Genomic DNA, 21,549 nt, shown 5'->3' with positions numbered 1-21,549 from the left:
ATAAAGATATGTATATATATGTATAAAGATATTTATATATATATGTTTAAAGCTATGTATATATATGAATATAAATACGTATTTATGTTTATATATATATGTATGTATATAGATATATATATATTCTAATTTAGTAAAAAAAATGTTATGTGAAATGGTTTAATTTTAAATCTAGAAGTTTTATTATATTCAAGACAGAGAATTATTAATGTTTTGATATATATTTATATATATATATATATATATATATATAATCTTTCATTACCTTTTTAAAAGATGGAACTGCCTGATCGTTGATTACAAGATTCAAACAATGAAGCAAACATATTTATAAATAAATAGTAATTCACTTGTCATCATTTTCTTAAAAAGATGGAATCATTCGACCGTAAGACATGATGCCAGCAATCAAGGTGGACAGTGTGTTAGAATTATATACATGGATTTATCACAAAATTAAGTTACTTAAAGTAAGAATAATTTCTGTCATGAATGTGTGTTGTCACGAATTGCTAAAAGCGACCTTTGTGAAAAGCAAGAATTAGACATCACAAGAAATCGTTTTCAGTTAAATATGGTCGACAATCGGCAGCCACACATTTGGCACGAATATGATTTTTTGGATGGTTTTATTGCAGCAAGTCAGGATAAAATATTGAGGTGCACTAATTGACCATACAACTAAGGTAGACACAGAAGCAAAAAGATAACTGCAATAGCAAAAGAATAACAGAAACACTAATATTCGTTTGAAGACGATGGATATCATCTTTTATTTCCTAAATAAATAAATGAAAGTTGTAAATTCGTAAGGTCTGGAGATCGTGATAAGTCCAGGTGGGACATGATCAGCATCTTGAACAGGGGAAGCTGGACTCAGTGGGTACTAGTACAGGTAGCTGAACGTCGACAGGCACTGGAATGTGTACGCGTACATTGACAGGCACATGAATGGATAGCTGCAGGAGACACTGGGAGTTGAAAGGGGCGCTGGGAACCAAGAGCCGGTGGAGGTTGCAGTAGCTGCTGGAGGCTGCAAGGGGCTACATGAGATGTGGGAAGTTGCAGGAGGCTGCAGGAAGCGCTGAAAGCTGCAGCAGGTACTGGAAGCTGCAGAAGTGAGCTGGTTTCGCTGGTTGTAGAAGGGTAGGCTTAGAAGACAAGCAGGGAAAGCAGTTGCATACAAGTAGTTTGTGATTCCCATAGAAGTAGTTTTTTTTTGTTCAGATAAGTAGTTTGTCGAAAAGGTAGCTCTAAAAAGGCCAGTTTGAACTACTGTTTCTGCTGTGAGACCCTTCAGGTGCTGGGCTTTTCAAGTTGACTTGAAGTGTCAAAGTCTCTTCTGAATTAATAGGATTTTGGCTAAAGAAGTTACCTTTATGAAAACGTGTTGACACAACAGTCGTCACTCTTAGTCAATCTTTCACAATCAAAAAGTTTTCGATGTACATTGACAGTCTTTTTTACATAGGCATAACAACTTATCGTGGCCGGAGACCACTCGAGGATAAGGGTTAAGAGTGTACAGTAGAAATTGGACAATATCGTTATCGTTAGTGATGGAAATTCGGTAAATTTGTTAACTTATATGGAACGGCTCATCAAAAACTTGTTTACGTAAGATTTGAAGACAACCATAGTGTAGTCAGCTGGAAAGCAGGACAATGGCAGACAATTTCATAGGCGTGCAGTTCTAAGAAAGAAGCTTTCATCATAGAATCTACGTTTATGTTTAGGCACAGATAAAGAGTTGGGGAAATTAGTGATAGTTTTCTGCTAGACGGGTGTTTATTGTGAAAGTTTGGCGAGAGGGACCACAGAATGGAGCTCAGCCGAGCACCTGCCATGAAAATAACGACAAAGCAGAGACAAACTCGCAACATCTCTTCTGTGAGAAAGAGGTTGCAGGGAAGAGAAAAGCACATCTCTTACAAGGCTACAAACAAAATCTATTTTGAACTCTATCAAGGCAGGATAAGTCCTTTCTAGCAGTTCCTGCACAGATGTGGTAACAGTACTCCCTCCTTGGACGTACATGGCTCTTATATAGATGGAGAATGTCATCAGCAGTGAAGTCTATTTTTAACTCTATCAAGGCAGGATAAGTTCTTCCTAGCAGCCCCTGTCTTTATGTTCGATTATGCTTGAAATCAAAAGTTTGCTGTTATTGATTATTTGGGAAAAGTCAAATTTTAGGTTTTTTCCCCTTGCAGTTAAAACAAAAGAAAATCAACTTAACAAACCACCCACATATGCTCACATACCTTGACGTACATGCATGTGCTGGTTACCTGCCTGACTCTGCCAAAACACCGTGATTACATGTTTTTATTTGAGTGGAAAGCGGTGTTCTGATACACATCACGGTAGTTTCTATTTTGTTTCAAATGTTAAATCAACTGAATTTTTTCTTACAATCTTTTGAGCTTACCCTAACTCGCTTAATATATTTTAATTCATGCAGACTTCATATTTATTATTACAAAGCCAATTCTCTATTGAATAATTCTCTCTCTCTCTACATATATATATATATATTGTAATCAATACTATATATATATAAATATATATATATATATATATTGCAATCAATACTATATATATATATATAAATATATATATATATATATATTATAATCAATACTATATATATATATTATAATCAATACTATATATATATATATTATAATCAATACTATATATATATATGTTAATCAGTACTATATATATATATATTGTAATCAATACTATATAAACACACACACACATATATAGAATTATTCAATAGATAAACATATATATATACATATATATATATATATTAGCAAATTCTTGGTACAGCAAAATGGAAGGAGAAATTTCAGAGGAAACATAATTTAATTTAAATCAAAAGGATCAAAGAAACAAAAAAAAAACGGGCAGGTGTAATTGTTAAAATTTTTTCCTTAAGGCATTATCGTCTGACCCTCTAAGAGGAAACGTCAGAATGATAAATTAAAAGCTAAGAATCGAATGAGGAAAGAGGGAAATTGGTTTCAGTTGGAAAACCAGTGAGAGAAAAAATATATATATATATATAATTCTCACTGTTCAGGTGGTTTTAAATCAGTAAATATTTCCAACTGATGTTTCAAAATCTTTTGTCTATATATATATATATATATATATATATATATATATATATATATATAGCGGCGTCATCTCATTTAGTGTTTCAGCAACTTGGGTGAAAAAAAAAACAAACCAAAAAGCAAACGGTTTTTCATTGGAGAAAAATGAATCCAATTCGAATGCGAGTTCTCATCAACCACTACACCCAGTGGTGTTGGGCAGAGGTTATTTATTGCTGCCCATCTTGATTCAGCATAGCCAGTGAACCCCAAGAATGCAACAAGGTGGTAATCCAACGTGTTCTCGACAAGAAACGATTTACGTGACTGAAATAAGAATTCATTTCCTTAAGATCTCGTAAGGTCACAAATTAATATGCACAAACTTAAGTATATCTACAGCTGGTGAGAAATTCAATTGGTCTCTTACCGGCATGTTGGTCTCTTACTGGCATGTTAATAAGCGTTTGAGATTATGTAAGCATTTTAGATTTATATTAGTTTTTAGCTTGATTTGTGAATTGAGATTTATTCAGCTCGAAAAACATGCAGTGTTTACCATTTGAGTTAACAGATAGATAAGAAAGTTAAAAAGATTAAACCAGTTTTAGTAATGATTAGTTTATGTGCAAACTAATAGAAATGCCGACAAGTTGAAGTGAACATTTTGCTGACTTCTGTATGCGTTATTCATCCATCCAAACAAAGATTTCACTTATAATAAAATCGTTTTCAGTTGGATATGCTTGATCATGTGGCAGTCACCATTTTGGCATGCATAAGATTTTTGGTTGATTTCCATTTTTTAAAAATGTTAATTAAATCAAACGTAGTTTTTTTTCTTACACTCTTTTTTACGTTTTTTTAAAAAAAGTCGTTTTTAATTGGATATGTTCGACAATCGGCAGGCATGCATTTGGCAGGAATTTGATTTTTTAAATGATTTCATCTTTTAAAAATGTTAATAAGATCATCTGTACTTCTTTACTATTGTGGCTTGTTTCTATCCTTTGAAGATTGAATGCGTTCGACAATCAACAGTCACACAGCAATCTTTTTGTACATCTTTGAAAGGGGTTCTATAAAATTAAGATAGTTAAACTAAGAATAATTTCTCTCTGCGATGTGTTTAGTTATGGATTGAGAGCGACCTTTGTGAAAAGCAAGAAGTACATCCATGTTTTAAAAAGGATTTTGTTTCTCAATTCTTTTCAACAGAAGAATTAAGTTGCATCATATGTTCTCATTTGAATGAGAAAACCATTCTTTTTTACAGATTTAAATAATAGTTTTCAACTGGATACGTTTGACAATCTACAACCATGATTTCTTGCTTGTTTCCATATTTTGGAAACGTTATTAATAAAAAACATATGAATATATATATATATATGGAAATTCAATTAACTTTCTTGAAGTTATATATTTGGATTTTACCGTCACTGGATTATTTATCTTCCACCAGACTATCCATTCACGTGTAATCACCTTTTTCTTCACCATATTCCCTCTGTTTCACTTTTTTGTTATCAAGTAAGATCTTTGACTTGCTTGTTGTTTCATCAAATACTTTTGCATGCAAAATTCGATCCCGCATTTTGCTAATTCCTACCCTCTGATGAGAAGGAAAGTATTTCTTTGAAACTCCGGATTAAGGACTATCCACTTATCTAGTGTTTCCTTTTCAGATTAAATGTTTTTAATTCATTTCAAAGTGTTTTTTAACATGTTTTATTAACTGTTTGCTCGTATATATATATATATATATATATATATATATATATATATATATATATATATATATAGATATATATATATATATATATAATGTGAATTCACTTGAAGCTTGTTTTTAAAATATGGGCTCTCCTGATTGTTAAGGACAAAATGCAAGAATGCAAGCTCAGCAAAGTTTTATAATTATATGGATAGAATAGATTGATCACAAAATTCAGATACTAAAATTAAGAATAATTTCTGGATGTAATATGTGTTTTGTTATGAATTACAGTGTGTTGTGTTATAAATGACTAATGTGTGTTTTGTTATGAATTCCTAAGATTGGAGGCCAGTCCATGAAGCTTCCCCAAGACGAGAGTCATTCATTTCAATTTGTAGCCCTTTGGTTGTCAGAGCGATTATAATGAAAAATATAACATTAATCACAAACTTAATTTGCTTTAAGTTTTGTTATTGTAGGGAAACGTGCGACTTACCTAATTAGCACGTGTGCATAATTCAACGGGTCGGTCGTGGAATGAAATGAATGAAGAAGAAAGAAAGAAACAAAAATGGCTGCCTTATCTCTTTATATGCCTGCAATGTGACCACCCAATATGCAAATGAGATACTCCTGGTTGGAGATAAAAGAGGGTTGATTTTTTAGAGGGTCGTTCATTTTGAAGTTGGATTTTGAAGAAATAAGTTGAATTAGCAGAAGGACGTTGGGAGTTGAGAGAAGGTGCGTTACGTGTACAGAAGTTTGGACAAAAGTGTTAACCTTACCCAGGAAATTATTGGTGTGACGGGCGGAAGAAATAAAACTCAAGTTATTGAATTATAGTTATGAATTACAGTGTGTTTTGTTATAAATTAATAATGTGTGTTTTGTTATGAATTAGTAAGATTGGAGGCCAGTCCATGAAGCTTCTCCAAGACGGGAGTCATTCATTGCAATTTGTAGCCCTTTGGTGGTCAGAGCGATTATAATGAAAAATATAACATTAATCACAAAATTAATTTGCTTTAAGTAAGAATAATTTTCGTCTGAGATGTCTGTTTTGTTATGAATTAAGACCGACCTTTGTGACTAGCAAGAATTACACACGCATTTAAAAAAAATATGATTATGTTTCTTTTTTAAATTCTTTTTGGGAGAAGAATTAAGTTACATCATATGTTCTTATTTTAAAACAAACCAGATTATATTCTTTTTATAGACGGAACAATTCATTTCAATTGGGGCCAGATGGGGATCAGAGCAATTATGATGAAAACAAATATAACATTAATCATAAAATTAATATGCTAACAGCAAGAATAATTTCTGGATGACATGTGTTTTTTTTTATGGATTACTGTGTGCTTTGTTATGAATTACTAATGTATTTTCTTATGAATTACTAATATATGTTTTGTTATGAATTATAATTGTGTATTTTATTATAGATTATTAATGTGTTTTCTTATGGATTATTTTTCACTTTTTTTATTTTACTTTTGTTAGTTTTAAGAGATCAAGGGGCTCCTTCCTGGGGCTAACACTTGATTCTATTATAGTTTACATTTATATCCGAGGCCTCTTTTAAGAATAAACAGTTTCCTTTATGGCTGCTATCTGTATTTCCTTACAGCTTGGTCTTCCAAGACTTGCTTCTAAGTATCTTTGAAGGTTCTTTTTTATTAGGCTAGTTGCTCCTGTCACAACTGGTATAATGTTTATTTCTTTCAGAGACCATGTTGTTTTTAGATCATTTTTTAGGTCCTGATATTTAGTTATCTTTTCCCGTTCTGCTCTATTAAGGCCAATGTCGCTTGGAACCGTGACGTCGATAATGAGTGCAGTTCTTTTGGGTTTGTTCAATATTACTATATCTGGCTTGAAGGCCTTGTCTTTTATGTATATGCCCGCCTCTTAGTCTTTGTCATAGAACATGATCACTTTTCCGTTTGATGTTATCGGTGGTGGATTATATGTTCGACGACCTATATAGTTGGATCTCTCCACAGATCTTCTAGTGTAAGTATCTATATACTTTGTTGTGGCGGGCAGTGTAATGACAATCGGCTAGAAGGATCTTGCATCCAGACACTAGGTGGCTTAGGCTTTCAACAGCCGAGTGACAGAATGTGTGTTTTGTGATGTATTACTAATGTGTGTTTTGTTATGAATTATTAATGTGTGTTTTGTTATGGATTATTAATATGTGTTTTTCTATGAATTATTAATGTGTTTTGCTATGAATTAGTAATGTGTTTTGTTATGAATTAGTAATGTGTTTTGTTATGAATTAGTAATGTGCTTGTTATGAATTAGTAATGTGTTTTGTTATGAATTAGTAATGTGTTTTGTTACGAATTAGTAATGTGTTTTGTTACGAATTAGTAATGTGTTTTGTTACGAATAAGTAATGTGTTTTGTTATGAATTAGTAATGTGTTTTGTTATGAATTAGTAATGTGTTTTGTTACGAATTAGTAATGTGTTTTGTTACGAATTAGTAATGTGTTTTGTTACGAATTAGTAATGTGTTTTGTTATGAAATAGTAATGTGTTTTGCTATGAAATAGTAATGTGTTTTGTTATGAAATAGTAATGTGTTTTGCTATGAAATAGTAATGTGTTTTGTTATGAAATAGTAATGTGTTTTGTTACGAATTAGTAATGTGTTTTGTTACGAATTAGTAATGTGTTTTGTTATGAAATAGTAATGTGTTTTGTTATGAAATAGTAATGTGTTTTGCTACGAAATAGTAATGCGTTTTGCTATGAAATAGTAATGTGTTTTGTTATGAAATAGTAATGTGTTTTGCTATGAAATAGTAATGCGTTTTGCTATGAAATAGTAATGCGTTTTGTTATGAATTAGTAATGTGTTTTGTTATGAATTAGTAATGTGTTTTTTTACGAATTAGTAATGTGTTTTGTTACGAATTAGTAATGTGTTTTGTTACGAATTAGTAATGTGTTTTGTTATGAAATAGTAATGTGTTTTGCTATGAAATAGTAATGTGTTTTGCTATGAAATAGTAATGTGTTTTGCTATGAAATAGTAATGTGTTTTGTTATGAAATAGTAATGTGTTTTGTTATGAAATAGTAATGTGTTTTGTTATGAATTAGTAATGTGTTTTGTTATGAATTAGTAATGTGTTTTGTTACGAATTAGTAATGTGTTTTGTTATGAATTAGTAATGTGTTTTGTTACGAATTAGTAATGTGTTTTGTTATGAAATAGTAATGTGTTTTGTTATGAAATAGTAATGTGTTTTGCTATGAAATAGTAATGCGTTTTGCTATGAAATAGTAATGTGTTTTGTTATGAAATAGTAATGTGTTTTGTTATGAATTAGTAATGTGTTTTGTTAAGAAATAGTAATGTGTTTTGTTAAGAATTAGTAATGTGTTTTGTTAAGAATTAGTAATGTGTTTTGTTAAGAATTAGTAATGTGTTTTGTTAAGAATTAGTAATGTGTTTTGTTATGAAATAGTAATGTGTTTTGTTACGAATTAGCAATGTATTTTGTTATGGATTACTAATGTGTGTTTTGTTATGAATTACTAGGAGTGACCTTTGTGAAAAACAAGAATTACACACATCACAAATGTATGGTTTCTCTCCTGTATGCCGTCGAACGTGCCTCACTAAAGACGATCGTTCTGAAAAAGTGGATCTACACACCTCACAAGAATATGGTTTCTCTCCAGTGTGTGTTCGAATATGCGATTTTAGATACAACTTGCGTGCAAAAGAAGAGCCGCAGATTTCACAAGAAAATGGCTTCTGTCGGGTGTGGATTCGCATATGATCGACGACATATGATTTTGATGAAAATGATGAGAAGCAAATTTCGCATGAGAATGGCTTTTCACCTGTGTGACGTCGACGGTGATGGTCCAATGTCGATTTGCGTGAAAACGAAGCTGAGCAAACCTCACAAAAGAATGGTTTCTCTCCGCTATGCGTTCGCATGTGCGGAACCAAGTTTGATTTTCGTGAGAATAAACATCCACACACATCGCAGGAGTATGGTCGCTCGCCTGTGTGCGTTTGGGTGTGTCGCACGAGATGTGATTTCAATGCAAACATCGATCCACACGTTTGACATGAAAATGGTTTTTCACGCGTGTGTGTGCGTGTGTGTTGGATGAGGTCATTTTTTTGCACGAATGATGACGGACATTTTTCACATGAATAAGGTTTTTCACCCGTGTGTGTTTGAACATGTCGTTTTAGATTGGATGCATTTGACAATCGACAACCACACACCTCACACGAATAGGATTTCGTGGTTGTTTTTCCCATTTTTTAATAAAATGTTGTTAATTAAAAGTTGGTTTAAATTGATTTTATAAAATCAAATGTAATTTTTTTTTCTTTTTTTCATCATTTTCTTTTTTACTTCCTTTCCAGTTGGAGATGTTTGACAATCGGCAACCATACATTTTGTGTAAATATTATTTGAGCTGGTTTCTAGCTTTTAAAAATGGTTCAATCATCAATTCTAATTTTTCTCATAATTTATTTTTTCAATCTTTTTAAAATATTGTTTTAAATTGAAAATCCATAACCATACCTCGCACAAAAATGATTTGGGGTGTGTTTATATCATTTAAGTGTTTATTAAATCAACTATGATTTTTCTTACAAGCTTTTTTGGCATCTTTTAAAAAAGTTCTTTTCAGTTGGTTGTGCTCGACATTTGGCATAATTTTCAGTTGGTTGTGCTCGACATTTGGCATAATTTTCAGTTGGTTGTGCTCGACATTTGGCATAATTTTCAGTTGGTTGGGCTTGACATTTGGAATAATTTTCAGTTGGTTGGGCTTGACATTTGGCATAATTTTCAGTTGTTTGGGCTCAACATTTGGCATAATTTTCAGTTGTTTGGGCTCGACATTTGGCATAATTTTCAGTTGGTTGGGCTTGACATTTGGCATAATTTTCAGTTGTTTGGGCTCAACATTTGGCATAATTTTCAGTTGGTTGTGCTCGACATTTGGCATAATTTTCAGTTGGTTGGGCTTGACATTTGGAATAATTTTCAGTTGATTGTGCTCGACATTTGGCATAATTTTCAGTTGGTTGGGCGCGACATTTGGCATAATTTTCAGTTGGTTGGGCTTGACATTTGGCATAATTTTCAGTTGGTTGGGCTCAACATTTGGCATAATTTTCAGTTGTTTGGGCTCGACATTTGGCATAATTTTCAGTTGGCTGTGCTTGACATTTGGCATAATTTTCAGTTGGTTGGGCTTGACATTTGGCATAATTTTCAGTTGGTTGGGCTTGACATTTGGCATAATTTTCAGTTGGTTGGGCTTGACATTTGGCATAATTTTCAGTTAGTTCGGCTTGACATTTGGCATAATTTTCAGTTGGTTGGGCTTGACATTTGGCATAATTTTCAGTTGGTTGGGCTTGACATTTGGCATAATTTTCAGTTGGTTGGGCTCGACATTTAGTATAAATATGATTTTTTGGTGGCTTCTAGCTTTTCAAAATTTTGTTAATTATATCAAATGTAATTTTCCATTGTTGCAGACTGTTTCTATCCTTTAATGATTTTCAAGATTGAATGCTTTTTTTTATTAAGATTTTAAGATTAGATGCGTTCAACAATCAACAGTCACACACCAATCTTTTTTTACACCTTTTAAAAAGGTTCAATAATCAAAAGCTACATATTTGAGTTTTAGGTGGTTTCTACATTTAAAAAAATGTTTATTAAATCAACAGTAATTTCTTACAATCAGTTTTTATATCATCCTTTTAGATTGTTTTTGATAGCAGCAACCACACACCTTGGATGAATAGAATTTGGGGCTGGCTGTTTCCATATTTTAAAAAAATGTTTTAAATTAACTGTAATTTTTTTTTACAATATTTTCTATCTTTTAAAAATGTTAACTCAACTGTAATTCTTCTAAGAATTTTGTAAACCTTTAAAAAAATTAATTCTCAATTAGGTCAACAACTGGCAGCCGCAAACCTGTCACAAGTATGATTGATTGTTGTGCGGTTTTCATCTTTTAAAAATTTTTTTAATAAAATGAACTGTAATTCTTCATTCGTATAGGTTGTCTTTATTTTTTTAAGATTGAATGTGTTTAGCAATGAATTTTTTTTACATCTTTAAAACTGTTGATGTAAATCGGATACGTTTGATAATAGGCAGCTCCATCGTTTAAAAATGTTAATTAAATGAACCATTATTCTTCCTTATCCGAATGATATCATTGGTTCCAAGCGTGTTTCATTTCGAACTAATCTTCTTTTCCTCTTTTAAAAAATGTTGTTTTTATTGTGTTTGAACAATCAGCAGTTAAACATTGGCACAAATGTATTTTGGAATTCTTCATTGTACATCTGTTAAAAAAATTAAAAAAATTAAATATTCGTCAGAATGTTGAGTTTTACTATTTCATCTATACAAGTATTTTATCACTTGCTATAGCATTATATGGAATACTTGAAACCCATGGAATTTAAAGAATTTGACATATTAAATAACATGATATCATTAATTAAGTGAATACTTCTGTTACTTTGGAATGTTATATAAAGTGAGATAAGTTCTGTAAATGTAATTCCATGTTATTGAGCTTATATATCTGTGGCAATTTTGAATGATTTTTATTGCATATGAACTTCATAAACACATATTCGCTTACAAACGCACACACATGGATATACAGGGTGACATTCAGTTGTTTTTCTGCACATTTTACAGCTAATGGAGAAAAAAAAAGGACACATACCCTAGTGTTTTGATGTAATGTATTGAATACAATAAACTAGTTATGACCAAAGTTTCATTTCATTCGGACAAAACACTATGAAACGGGGCCTAATTAGAGTTGGGGCCCATTTTTTTTAGTCACCCTGTATATATATATATATATATATATATATATATATATATATATTTTCTTATAATATATATCAATCCTTATATAAGAAACTCAATATAATTACAGAACAATATAGAGAATAAATGAAAATAAGTTATATTCCAAAGTTCATGATGTTGACCATCTTATAATTTATTCCTTTAATAATATTGGTAAATATAGATTGGTTCATTTATTCAATAGATTCAATCATTGATATAAGAATTAAGTGATTAATTTTGCGCTATGAAACAGATACTGTCAAGAATTGTAGAAGTCAACTGAATTAAAGGAATAAATTATAAGATGGTCAACATCATGAACTTTGGAATATAACTTTTTGTCATGTATTCTATATATATATATATATATATATATATATATCACATTCAAAATTGTCACAGTTAAATAAGCTCAATAAACATGGAATTACATTTACAGAGCTTATATCACTTTATAAAACATTCCAAAATCACAGAAGTATAAGTGAGTATGTTTGAGGACACATTTCAACTTATAGACTCAAAGAATTTTGGATCTGCAAACTTGATATTTGGTATATAGAGTAATCAGACGTGTGGAAAACATTTTCATTGGTTTTCATTCGAACAAAAAGCTTCCAAGGGGTCAAAGTAAAAAAATGGTATGTGTGGCTCATCCCATTTTTACCCGGTTGCTAATTGTTTCATAAATGTGCATGAATCGTTCTCACTACAGATTCTTTACAATAAGAATAAGTAGGTTTGAAAAATGTTTAACGATTGTGTCAAGCTGACCAAATGGTTATCGTACTTACTGTCTTTAGGTTTTTTTTTTTTTTTACATAGGCATCACCACATTATCAAGGCCAAGAGGCCACTCAAGGATAAGGGTTAAAGAGTGTACAGTAGAAATTGGACAATATAGTAATCATTAGTAATGAAAATTTGGTAAATTTGATAACTTATATGGAACGGCTCATCAAGAACTTATTTACGTTAGACTTGAAGACAGCCATATCGTAGTCAGCCGGAAAGCAGGAAAACGGAAGACAATTCCACAGGCGTGCAGTTCTAAGAAAGAAGCTTTGTTCATGGAATCTACGTTTAGGTTTAGGCACAGATAAAGAGTGGGGGGAATTATTGATAGTGTTTACAGCTAGACGAGTGTTTCTTGTGAAAGTTTGGCGAGGGGGGACCATAGATTGAAGCTCAGTCGAACACTTTCCATGAAAATAACGATACATCAGAGACAAACTCGCAACATCTCTTCTGTGTGATAGAGGTTGCAAGGAAGAGAAAAGGACATCTCCTACGAGGCTACGAAGTCTATTTTGAACTCTATCAAGGCAGGCCAAGTCCTTTCTAGCAGCTCCTGCCCAGATGTGGCAACAGTATTCCATCCTTGGACGTACCTGGCTCTTATATAGATAGAGAATAGCATCAGCAGTGAGATATCTACCGGATTTCGATCTCAACTTGAATATTTTTTTACTTACAAAAATTAACATATTATAATTAATGTTTTGGCATTAAATGACCCCAAAATGGTTGATATGCCGTAAAATAAAACAAACTTCCTTATGACATCACTTCCCTTTTCTTCTATGTTCACTTCCATTCCCACAAATTATACTTTTTTAGTAATCCTTGTCTTTTGAACTCTCTGTACCCGCGTATCATCTGCTAATTTATACTAGTTAACTCACCCACCTGATTATTATACACACACGTGGCGCAATGAGTAATGATGTTAAATTGATTAAGGGAAATGCTTAGTCTTGGCTCATGAAAATATCACCAAACATTGTATCCAAATCAATTAAAGGTTACACTTAGGTGAGTCAGTCAGTCAGTCAGTCATTCAAAAGCCTCGGTCCTGTTTTTTAGTAACTCTAAGAGTTACAGAATGCATACAGGTAAAAGGGGGTGACCTGCTGAGTTTGATAAGTTGGCAGCTTCTCTGATGATAGCTTGCTATAAAAAGACTTTTTGGTTTTGGTTTCGATCTCAACTTGAATGTTTTTTTTACTTACAAAAATTGAACTGTTTATATAAAACATAATACTCGCATGCACATGTCTCAGTTTCTGTATGAATTAAAAAACAAATCTCTATATTAATGTGATAATAAGCCCTATTTTGCTAGAGGTAGCCACTATGAGCGCCAATTTGTGCTTTGCTGGTTCTGCTTTGGAATCTGCCATTGACCATTCAGTATATATATATATTTGTCATTTATTTTCTATATTGCTCTGTAATTACATTGAGCTTCTTATATAAGGACTGATATATAATGAGAAAATATATTTCTACAGAAATATATTTATATTTATAGTCATCCACATACAGTACTGTCTGTATGAATTAAAGAACAAATCTCTATATATTAATGTGATTAGATAAATTGAAAATCCAGCTGATGTCAAAGCCTATAAAATGGATTGCTTCAAAATATTACACCGGGCTGACTTTCAAAATCACTTAAAGATTTTGAAGCCAATCTCAATTCTTTCACGCAAGCCATTGCTTTGCTGACAGAAAGAATTTGGTAAATTATTAGACTTTCTCAGATATAAATTTTCATCATTCTGCTACTCTGTCCATCTCAATTATACATATATTTCATATCATTGTATATATATTTCATAGACCTTCCCATCCGTTTTTTTTCATTTTTTGTGCTTATCTCCAAGTATTAACTCTATTTACTTTGACTTTTTGAATCTTTTGAGATACAACGATTAACTCCTGATGAGTTTACTGGTGGAAGGGTTTGTTTGTATATTTTTTAAAATGCTATATAGCTTTTGTACTGTTAAAAAGTTATATATATATATATATATATATATATATATATATATATAATCCAAACAAAAAGGGTTATTCTTATTTATACCGTGATGCCTCCATTCATTCTGGAAAGACAAAGGATACCCCCTGTAGGGGCAACTCATGTTTAATTGCGCAATCCCCAACCACTCCTCTTCTGAATTGACCCGGTTTGAGTCCAGTGGCAAGGAGAAGTTCAGGATGACTGGAAACAATGCCGAGATAAGCAGAGAGCACATACAGCACCTGGACGTCTCAAATGGTCACCCAAATGGTCACCCAATGGTCTGACCAGGTTTGACATTGCTTAACTTTGGTGATCGAGCAGGAACTGGTGTGTCAATGTGATTATTCCATATATATTCTTATTTATAATAGTGAAATAAACTGAATAGTTGTTTAAACCTTTCTTGTTCTATCATGAAACAATAAAAATAATAAACTTTAATTTCGATTTTGCAATTCAATCGAAGGTAAGCTATATTGTTTTATGATACATTATTTATGACAAAATTATGTGATAAAATTTGTGAAATACATTCTATCTATCAAGCGACAGTCAAAGCTTCTAACCATTGCACTATTCGGCTACTGCTATGCAGGCAGTGAATTAACAACGTTTTGTCACTGTCCAAATACCTCAGCTCAATTTGTTTACACAAAGAGCATCGCTTAATATGCTAATGGTAATTTGGATATCACTTCAGAATATGCTAAACCTAAGATAAAGGAGTATATGCTCCTCATCTTGAGTTGAGCATATTGAGAAGTGATACACAAATTACCATTAGCGTATAAAGCGATGCTCTTTGTGTAAACAAATAGAGCTTAGCTATTTCGGACGATGTCAAAGTATCATTAATCTCATGACTCACATAGCAGCCGCCTATAGCGTAATTGTTAGGAGCCTTGATTGTCGTACAGGTGGTCGGGTTTCAATCCTGGCTTTAGGTAGTTGCCTGTCTAGCCACACTGATCAGCTGTGAAACAGTGCTGTATGTGGATGATTATAAATATATATATATTTCTGTAGAAATATATTTTCTTATTATATATCAGTCCTTATATAAGAAGCTCAATGTAATTACAGAGCAATATAGAAAATAAATGACATATCTATATATATATATATATATATATATATATATATATACTAAATCAAAACGAAAAGGGTTATTCTTCTTTATAATAGTGAAATTTGGAATATTGAATTTCAACTAAACTCAATTGCTAAGTTTTAGCACTTCTTGTTTTATCATGAAACAAAAAAAAAATGTGATAAGAATTAAATATATTTTAAAGAAAACTTTATTTACAAAAATCTTTTAAATATATTTTAAAAATTATTTATGGATGAATATATTTTAAATATTAAAAAAAAAACATTATAGAAATGTAAAAATAAAGTTTATTATTATTATTATTTATTTTTTTTTTATTGTTTCCTAATAAAAAAGTGTTTAGGTTTCCTATTTCGTTTCATGCTTAGTGACTTCCACTCCATATTTAATTAAACCGAATACGCTTCCAGTGTCTTAACTAGTGTACTGAATTTTTGGTTCATTCGAAAATTAATTATTAATGAAAATAGTTTTCAAAAACAATTAGCGAGAATTAAGTTTTGCTAAAAAAAAAATATGTATTTACAGCAGAGCTCGAATCATAACAAAAAAGAGGTAAATATTTTCTGAAAACTGAAAATTTTGGGCTAATCTAGCAATCGAAAATTGCTGTTATTAATAATTAATTTTCTACCTCATCGTTTTCCTTAATTTTTGAATATTTTCATCACTACGACATGCCAATTAAGTAGATACCATTGGTTTTACTTGAGATGAAATATTTCAGTTTCCGCGATTATAATGAAGTATCACAAAAAGTTTGAAAATGACAGTAATGCATTATTTAACTAACGATGGCAATTATTTATTATGATAAAAAGGCACTTGTACAGTTTAATCAAGACATTAAAAAATGAAAATATCGAAGAAAAAATGTTATAATGTACGTATACGTTTTGAACTGAAGATCTCCGAAAAAAATTTCACTTAATTTGATCGAGTAGTTTTTTTTTTTTTTTTTACAGCGAAAAAACATGTTTTTATGAGAGCACGTTGAAGGCAGGCGTCTTGGATTTTTTCTTAATTTTTGTTTGAAGTTTAGAAACGCCACGGGGAGATAACTCCAGTTAAAGCGCCGACACTCCCTCCCCATCTTTAATACTAGCTTTTCTTCTTAAAAATCGAACCTTTTGCTCGGTATCATAACAAATTATTTTTTCGCTGTAAAACAAAAACTACTTGATGAAATTTAGTGAATTTTCTTTTTTTTGAGAACTTCATTCCATAACGGATACGTACAATTTCAACTTTTTTCGATATTTTCATTTTTAATGTTTTGATTAACAAAGAGAAATTTTGTATATATTTCAAATTGTATCAAAGCAAAAAAACTTGATGTAATTAATACTTACCCTTCGTGAAATTTTGTTACGCATAATTTGTCTGCTTTAAGGAAAGAATAAAAACGATTTTGTAAATTAAAAATTAAAATCTGGTGTCAAATTTACTTACAAATAAAACGTCTGGATGAAATGAAATAATTTGCTTACAGTTTTAAAATCGGTTTCTTCTGAAACGGAAATAGATTTCGGATTATCTCCGCTTTTTTATTTTTTTATTTTTTATTATTATCTTTTCTTTCTTTTTCGAAACTTCCAGATAAAGATAGGAACAAACTATTTCTCGTGTTAGTATTCATGTTTCTCCTGTCTACGTTATTAACCTAAACGAACAAAAAAAAAAAAAATAAAAAGCCCTCCCGGTGCAAGTAAAATCCGGTGTAAGGTGAAAATCTCAAATCGGCCTAAAAATGTTCCGCCATTGGACCACGACGAGACCAGGTAGTTTAAAAATAATAATAATGGAAACGTTTTATTTAGAAAAAATATATTTTACAAAAATCTAATTTATAAAAGACTATATGTCATTTGTTTTTCTTTTCCCTGTTTTGAATTTTGTTTTTGATATTATAACAAATATATTTATTAAATATTCATTGATTTCTTTATTTAAAAAATAGAAAAAAAAAAGAGGTTTTTTTATTATTGTTTCAGTTTTTTTTTCACTGATTTGTGATTGTTTCACAGTTTTAAAAAAATTGTTTTTTATTGTTTCAGTTTTTTTAACTTGTTTCTGTTATTGTTTCACAGTTTTAAAAAATTATTTTTGTTATTGGTTCACTATTTTATCAAAATTGTTTTTTATTGTTTCAGTTTTTTTTATTGTTTTGTTATCATTTAACAGTTTTTGTTATTGTTTCAGTTTTTTTATTGTTTTGTTATTATTTAACAGTTTTTGTTATTGTTTCAGTTTTTTAATTGTTTTTGTTATTGTTTAACAGTTTTTGTTATTGTTTCAGTTTTTTATTGTTTTTTTATTGTTTAACAGTTTTTGTTATTGTTTCAGTTTTTTTATTGTTTTTTTTTATTGTTTAACAGTTTTTGTTATTGTTTCAGTTTTTTATTGTTTTTTTTTTATTGTTTAACAGTTTTTGTTATTGTTTCAGTTTTTTAAAAAAATTTGTTATTGTTTCAGTGTTTCAGTTCACAGGTTTTTTTTTTTCAGTTTTAAATTTGATTTTAGAATAACGTGTTTTATTTTATTCTTAAAATATATTTTTGGAAAAAAGGTACTTATGCATTTTTGCGACCATGCTGAAATAACAACGCAATTATTTTGAAAGCCATTCTTAAGTTTGGGAGGGGAGAATATTTTGTACTTATTCTGTGCTTCCACCTAACAATTTAATAATAATAATAATAATAATAAAAGATTTCGTGAAGCTTGAATTTAATTTTAAAAAGAAAGAACTATTTAATAATAGCGTGGGGGCAAAAGTACACAAGCACACACAAAAAAGTCTAACAAGGATAATACACGCGAATTTCATATAAAAATGTTGCTGAGGTAATTTTTTTTATTCCATGACGCCAGAGGAACTCCTGTAGGTAACTAGTTCCCCACATCGATCGAAATTTGTTTTTGTAATTGCTCAATGAGCCTTCCATGCAATTTGTCTGTTGTAAGAAATTCTGCAGAAATAAGCAAGCTTTTCATTGGACAGTTTCTCCGCACATGGAATTATTTTAACCAATCAAATTGCATGTTATAACTAACTGCCAAGAATGTTCTCCTCACCAAATTCCCTTTTCAGATCAGAATCCATATGCAGGGATGGACAGACATGGAGTTTCCACTCAAATCGAGGCAGCTAAAATTCTTTGCTGCTTTGAGACGTTTTAAATGCCCTAACGTGGAGCAGAACATTATCATTGCAATTACAAATGCCCTTAAGTAGGGCGAATTATATTTGCATGCTTGTGCTACAATTTAATGTCTGTCAAGACGAATTTAAGGTCGACAGTTTGACCTGTCTTGTCCGCCTTTGGACTAACAGCGAAAGACTCCTTGTGTATGCCTAGCTAGCAGCAACTATCTTGGAATACACTTCTACATCTCCAACCTACGCACTACTTTGTAAGCAGGAATTCTACCCAGCCTTTATGAAAGATGAACTATTATACCCTTCAGTGTTGTTATCAGCCCATAGTGGCCGATAGCTGAAGATAACGCATCTTTTGCAACATGGACCGTTTTTTACTTTAATAAAATTTACATTGAAGTTTTAAGGTGAGCTTGTTGTAATTTCTGTTTGGTTTTCTTTCATTCTACCAGGGCGAAAACTTTATGAGAGGAATTTCACACTGTATAGTTCTGTCGTGAGAATACATGGTTCGCAACATCGTGGTTTGTTAGATCATTGTAAGCCTGCTAACCACCAGTAAATGTTTTAGTTTTTTACTGTTTTTGTTATTGTTTCACAGTTGTTTTTAAATTGTTATTGTTTTACAGTTTTTGTAATTGTTTTTACCATTGTTTACAGTTTTTAAAAAAATTGTTTTATTATTGTTTAATAGTCTTTTAATTGTTTTTGTTATTGTTTCAGTTTTTTTTATTGTTTTTGTTATTGTTTCACAGTTTTTAAAAATTGTTTTTGTTATTGTTTTACAGTTTTTTTAATTGTTTTTGTCATTGTTTCAGTTTTTTATTGTTTTTGCTGTTTCACATTTTTTTTTCAGTTTTAAATTTGATTTTAGAATAACATGTGTTTTATTTTTATTGTTAAAATATACTTTTTAAAAAAAGGTACTTATGCACTTTTGCAACCGTGCTGAAATAACAACACAATTATTTTGAAAGCCATTCTTAACGTTGGGAGGGGAGAGTATTTTGTAATTATTCTGTGCTTCCACCTGACAATTTAATAATAATAATAATAATAATAATAATAATAATAATAATAATAACAATAATAATAAAAAATTTAACTTGAAAATAAAAAAATATTCAATAATAGCGCGGGGGGGAAGTACACAAGCACAAAAAAAACTAGCAAGAATAATACATGGGAATTTCATATGTAAATTAGTTTTTTGCTTCAATTTTTTAAAAATATATTGTCTTATATGTTTTGCTTTATTGCTCCAATGTTTAAAATATATTATCCTCAAATAATTTTTGCTTACATTTCCTAAAAATATATTGTCGTTAAATGAGTTTTTTCTTCAATTTTAAAAATATCTTGTCTTTAAATAATACTTTGCTTCAATTTATAAAAAATATTTGCTTAAAATAATTTTTTTGCTTTAATTTTTAAAAATATATTGTCTTTTATATATTTGGTGCTTCAATTTTTAAAAATACCTTATCTTTAAATAATTTTTTGCTAAAATTTTTGAAAATACATTGCTTTAAATAGTTTTGCTTCAATTTTTAAAAAATATTGCATTAAAATAATTTTCTTCTTCAATTTGTAAAATATATTGTTTTTTAAATAATTTTTTGCTTCAATTTTTAAAAATATTCTGTCTTTAAATGAGTTTTTTCTTCAATTGAAAATATATTTTTTCTTTAAATGATTTTTGCTTAATTTTTAAAAATATACTTATTAAATAATTTTTTGCTTCAATTTAAAAAAATATATTGTCTTAAAATAATTTTTTTCTTCATTTTTTTAAATTACTTTTTTCAATTTTAACAAATATTTTGTCTGAATAAATTTTGCTTTAATTTTCAAAAGTGTTTCTGCCTTTAACTTATTTTTTGCTTCAATTTTTAAAAATATATTAAAATAATTTCTTGCTTCAATTTTTAAAAATGTATTATCTTTAAATAATTTTTCCCTCAATTTTTGAAAATATATTGATTTAAATTATTTTTTGCTTCAATTTTTAAAAATATTTTGTCTTAAAATAATTTTTTGCTTCAATGTTTTAAATTATATTGTATCTAAATAAATTTTTGCTTCAATTTAAAAAAATTTTATTGTCTTGAAATTATTTTTACTTTAATTAAAAAAATTGTCTTTAAATTAGTTTTCTCTTAAATTTTAAAAAATATTTTTTCTTTAAATAGGTTTTTGCTTCAATTTTTAAAATTATTGCGTCTTTGTAATAGGTTTTCGCTTCAATTTTAAAAGTCTGTTTTCTTTAAAGAAGTTTTTACTTCAATTTTTAAAAATATATTGTTTTTAAATGAGTTTTTCTTAAATTTTATAAAATATTTTGTCTTTAACTTTTTTTTGCTTCACTTTATATAAATATATTGTCTTTAAATCATTTTTTGCTTTAATTTTAAAAATTATATTGTCTTAAAATAATTTTGGCTTTAATTTTTTAAAATATATTGTTTTTAAATAATTTTTTGCTTTAATTTTAAAAAGTTTGGGCTTAAATCCTTCAAACTATATTGATTTACATTATTTTTTTCATTCAATTTTTAAAAATATTTTGTCTTTAAATAATTTTTTGCTTAATTTTTTAAAAAATATATCGTCATTAAATAATTTATTGCTTCAATTTTTTTAAAATTATATCGTTTTAAAAGAAATTTTTGCTTCAATTTCTAAAAATACACTATCTTTAAATAAAATTTGCTTCAATTTAAAAAAATATAT

General features: G+C 29.7%; 1 protein-coding gene across 1 annotated transcript; it reads right to left on the bottom strand.

Moving 5' to 3' along the window:
* Positions 1 to 744: 744 nt before the first annotated feature.
* On the bottom strand, positions 745 to 19,677 carry LOC145271131 (uncharacterized). The gene is made up of 2 exons (XM_080126670.1): positions 17,006 to 19,677; positions 745 to 11,198 (listed from the first exon to the last, which is right to left on the bottom strand). The coding sequence occupies exon 2, from the start codon at positions 10,163 to 10,165 to the stop codon at positions 9,458 to 9,460; it is 708 nt and encodes a 235-aa protein (XP_079982796.1). The 5' UTR covers positions 10,166 to 11,198; positions 17,006 to 19,677; the 3' UTR covers positions 745 to 9,457.
* Positions 19,678 to 21,549: the final 1,872 nt, after the last annotated feature.

The sequence above is a fragment of the Euprymna scolopes genome, chromosome 46 (assembly GCF_053919585.1).
Source record: "Euprymna scolopes isolate OS-2025 chromosome 46, ASM5391958v1, whole genome shotgun sequence".
Taxonomy (NCBI): domain Eukaryota; kingdom Metazoa; phylum Mollusca; class Cephalopoda; order Sepiida; family Sepiolidae; genus Euprymna; species Euprymna scolopes.
This window is presented reverse-complemented; position numbering and strand designations above follow the sequence as displayed.

Excerpts from the sequence above, each read along its gene's own strand:
- LOC145271131 (XM_080126670.1), bottom strand. The coding sequence starts at position 10,165 with ATGCCAAATGTCAAGCCCAACCAACTGAAAATTATGCCAAATGTCAAG.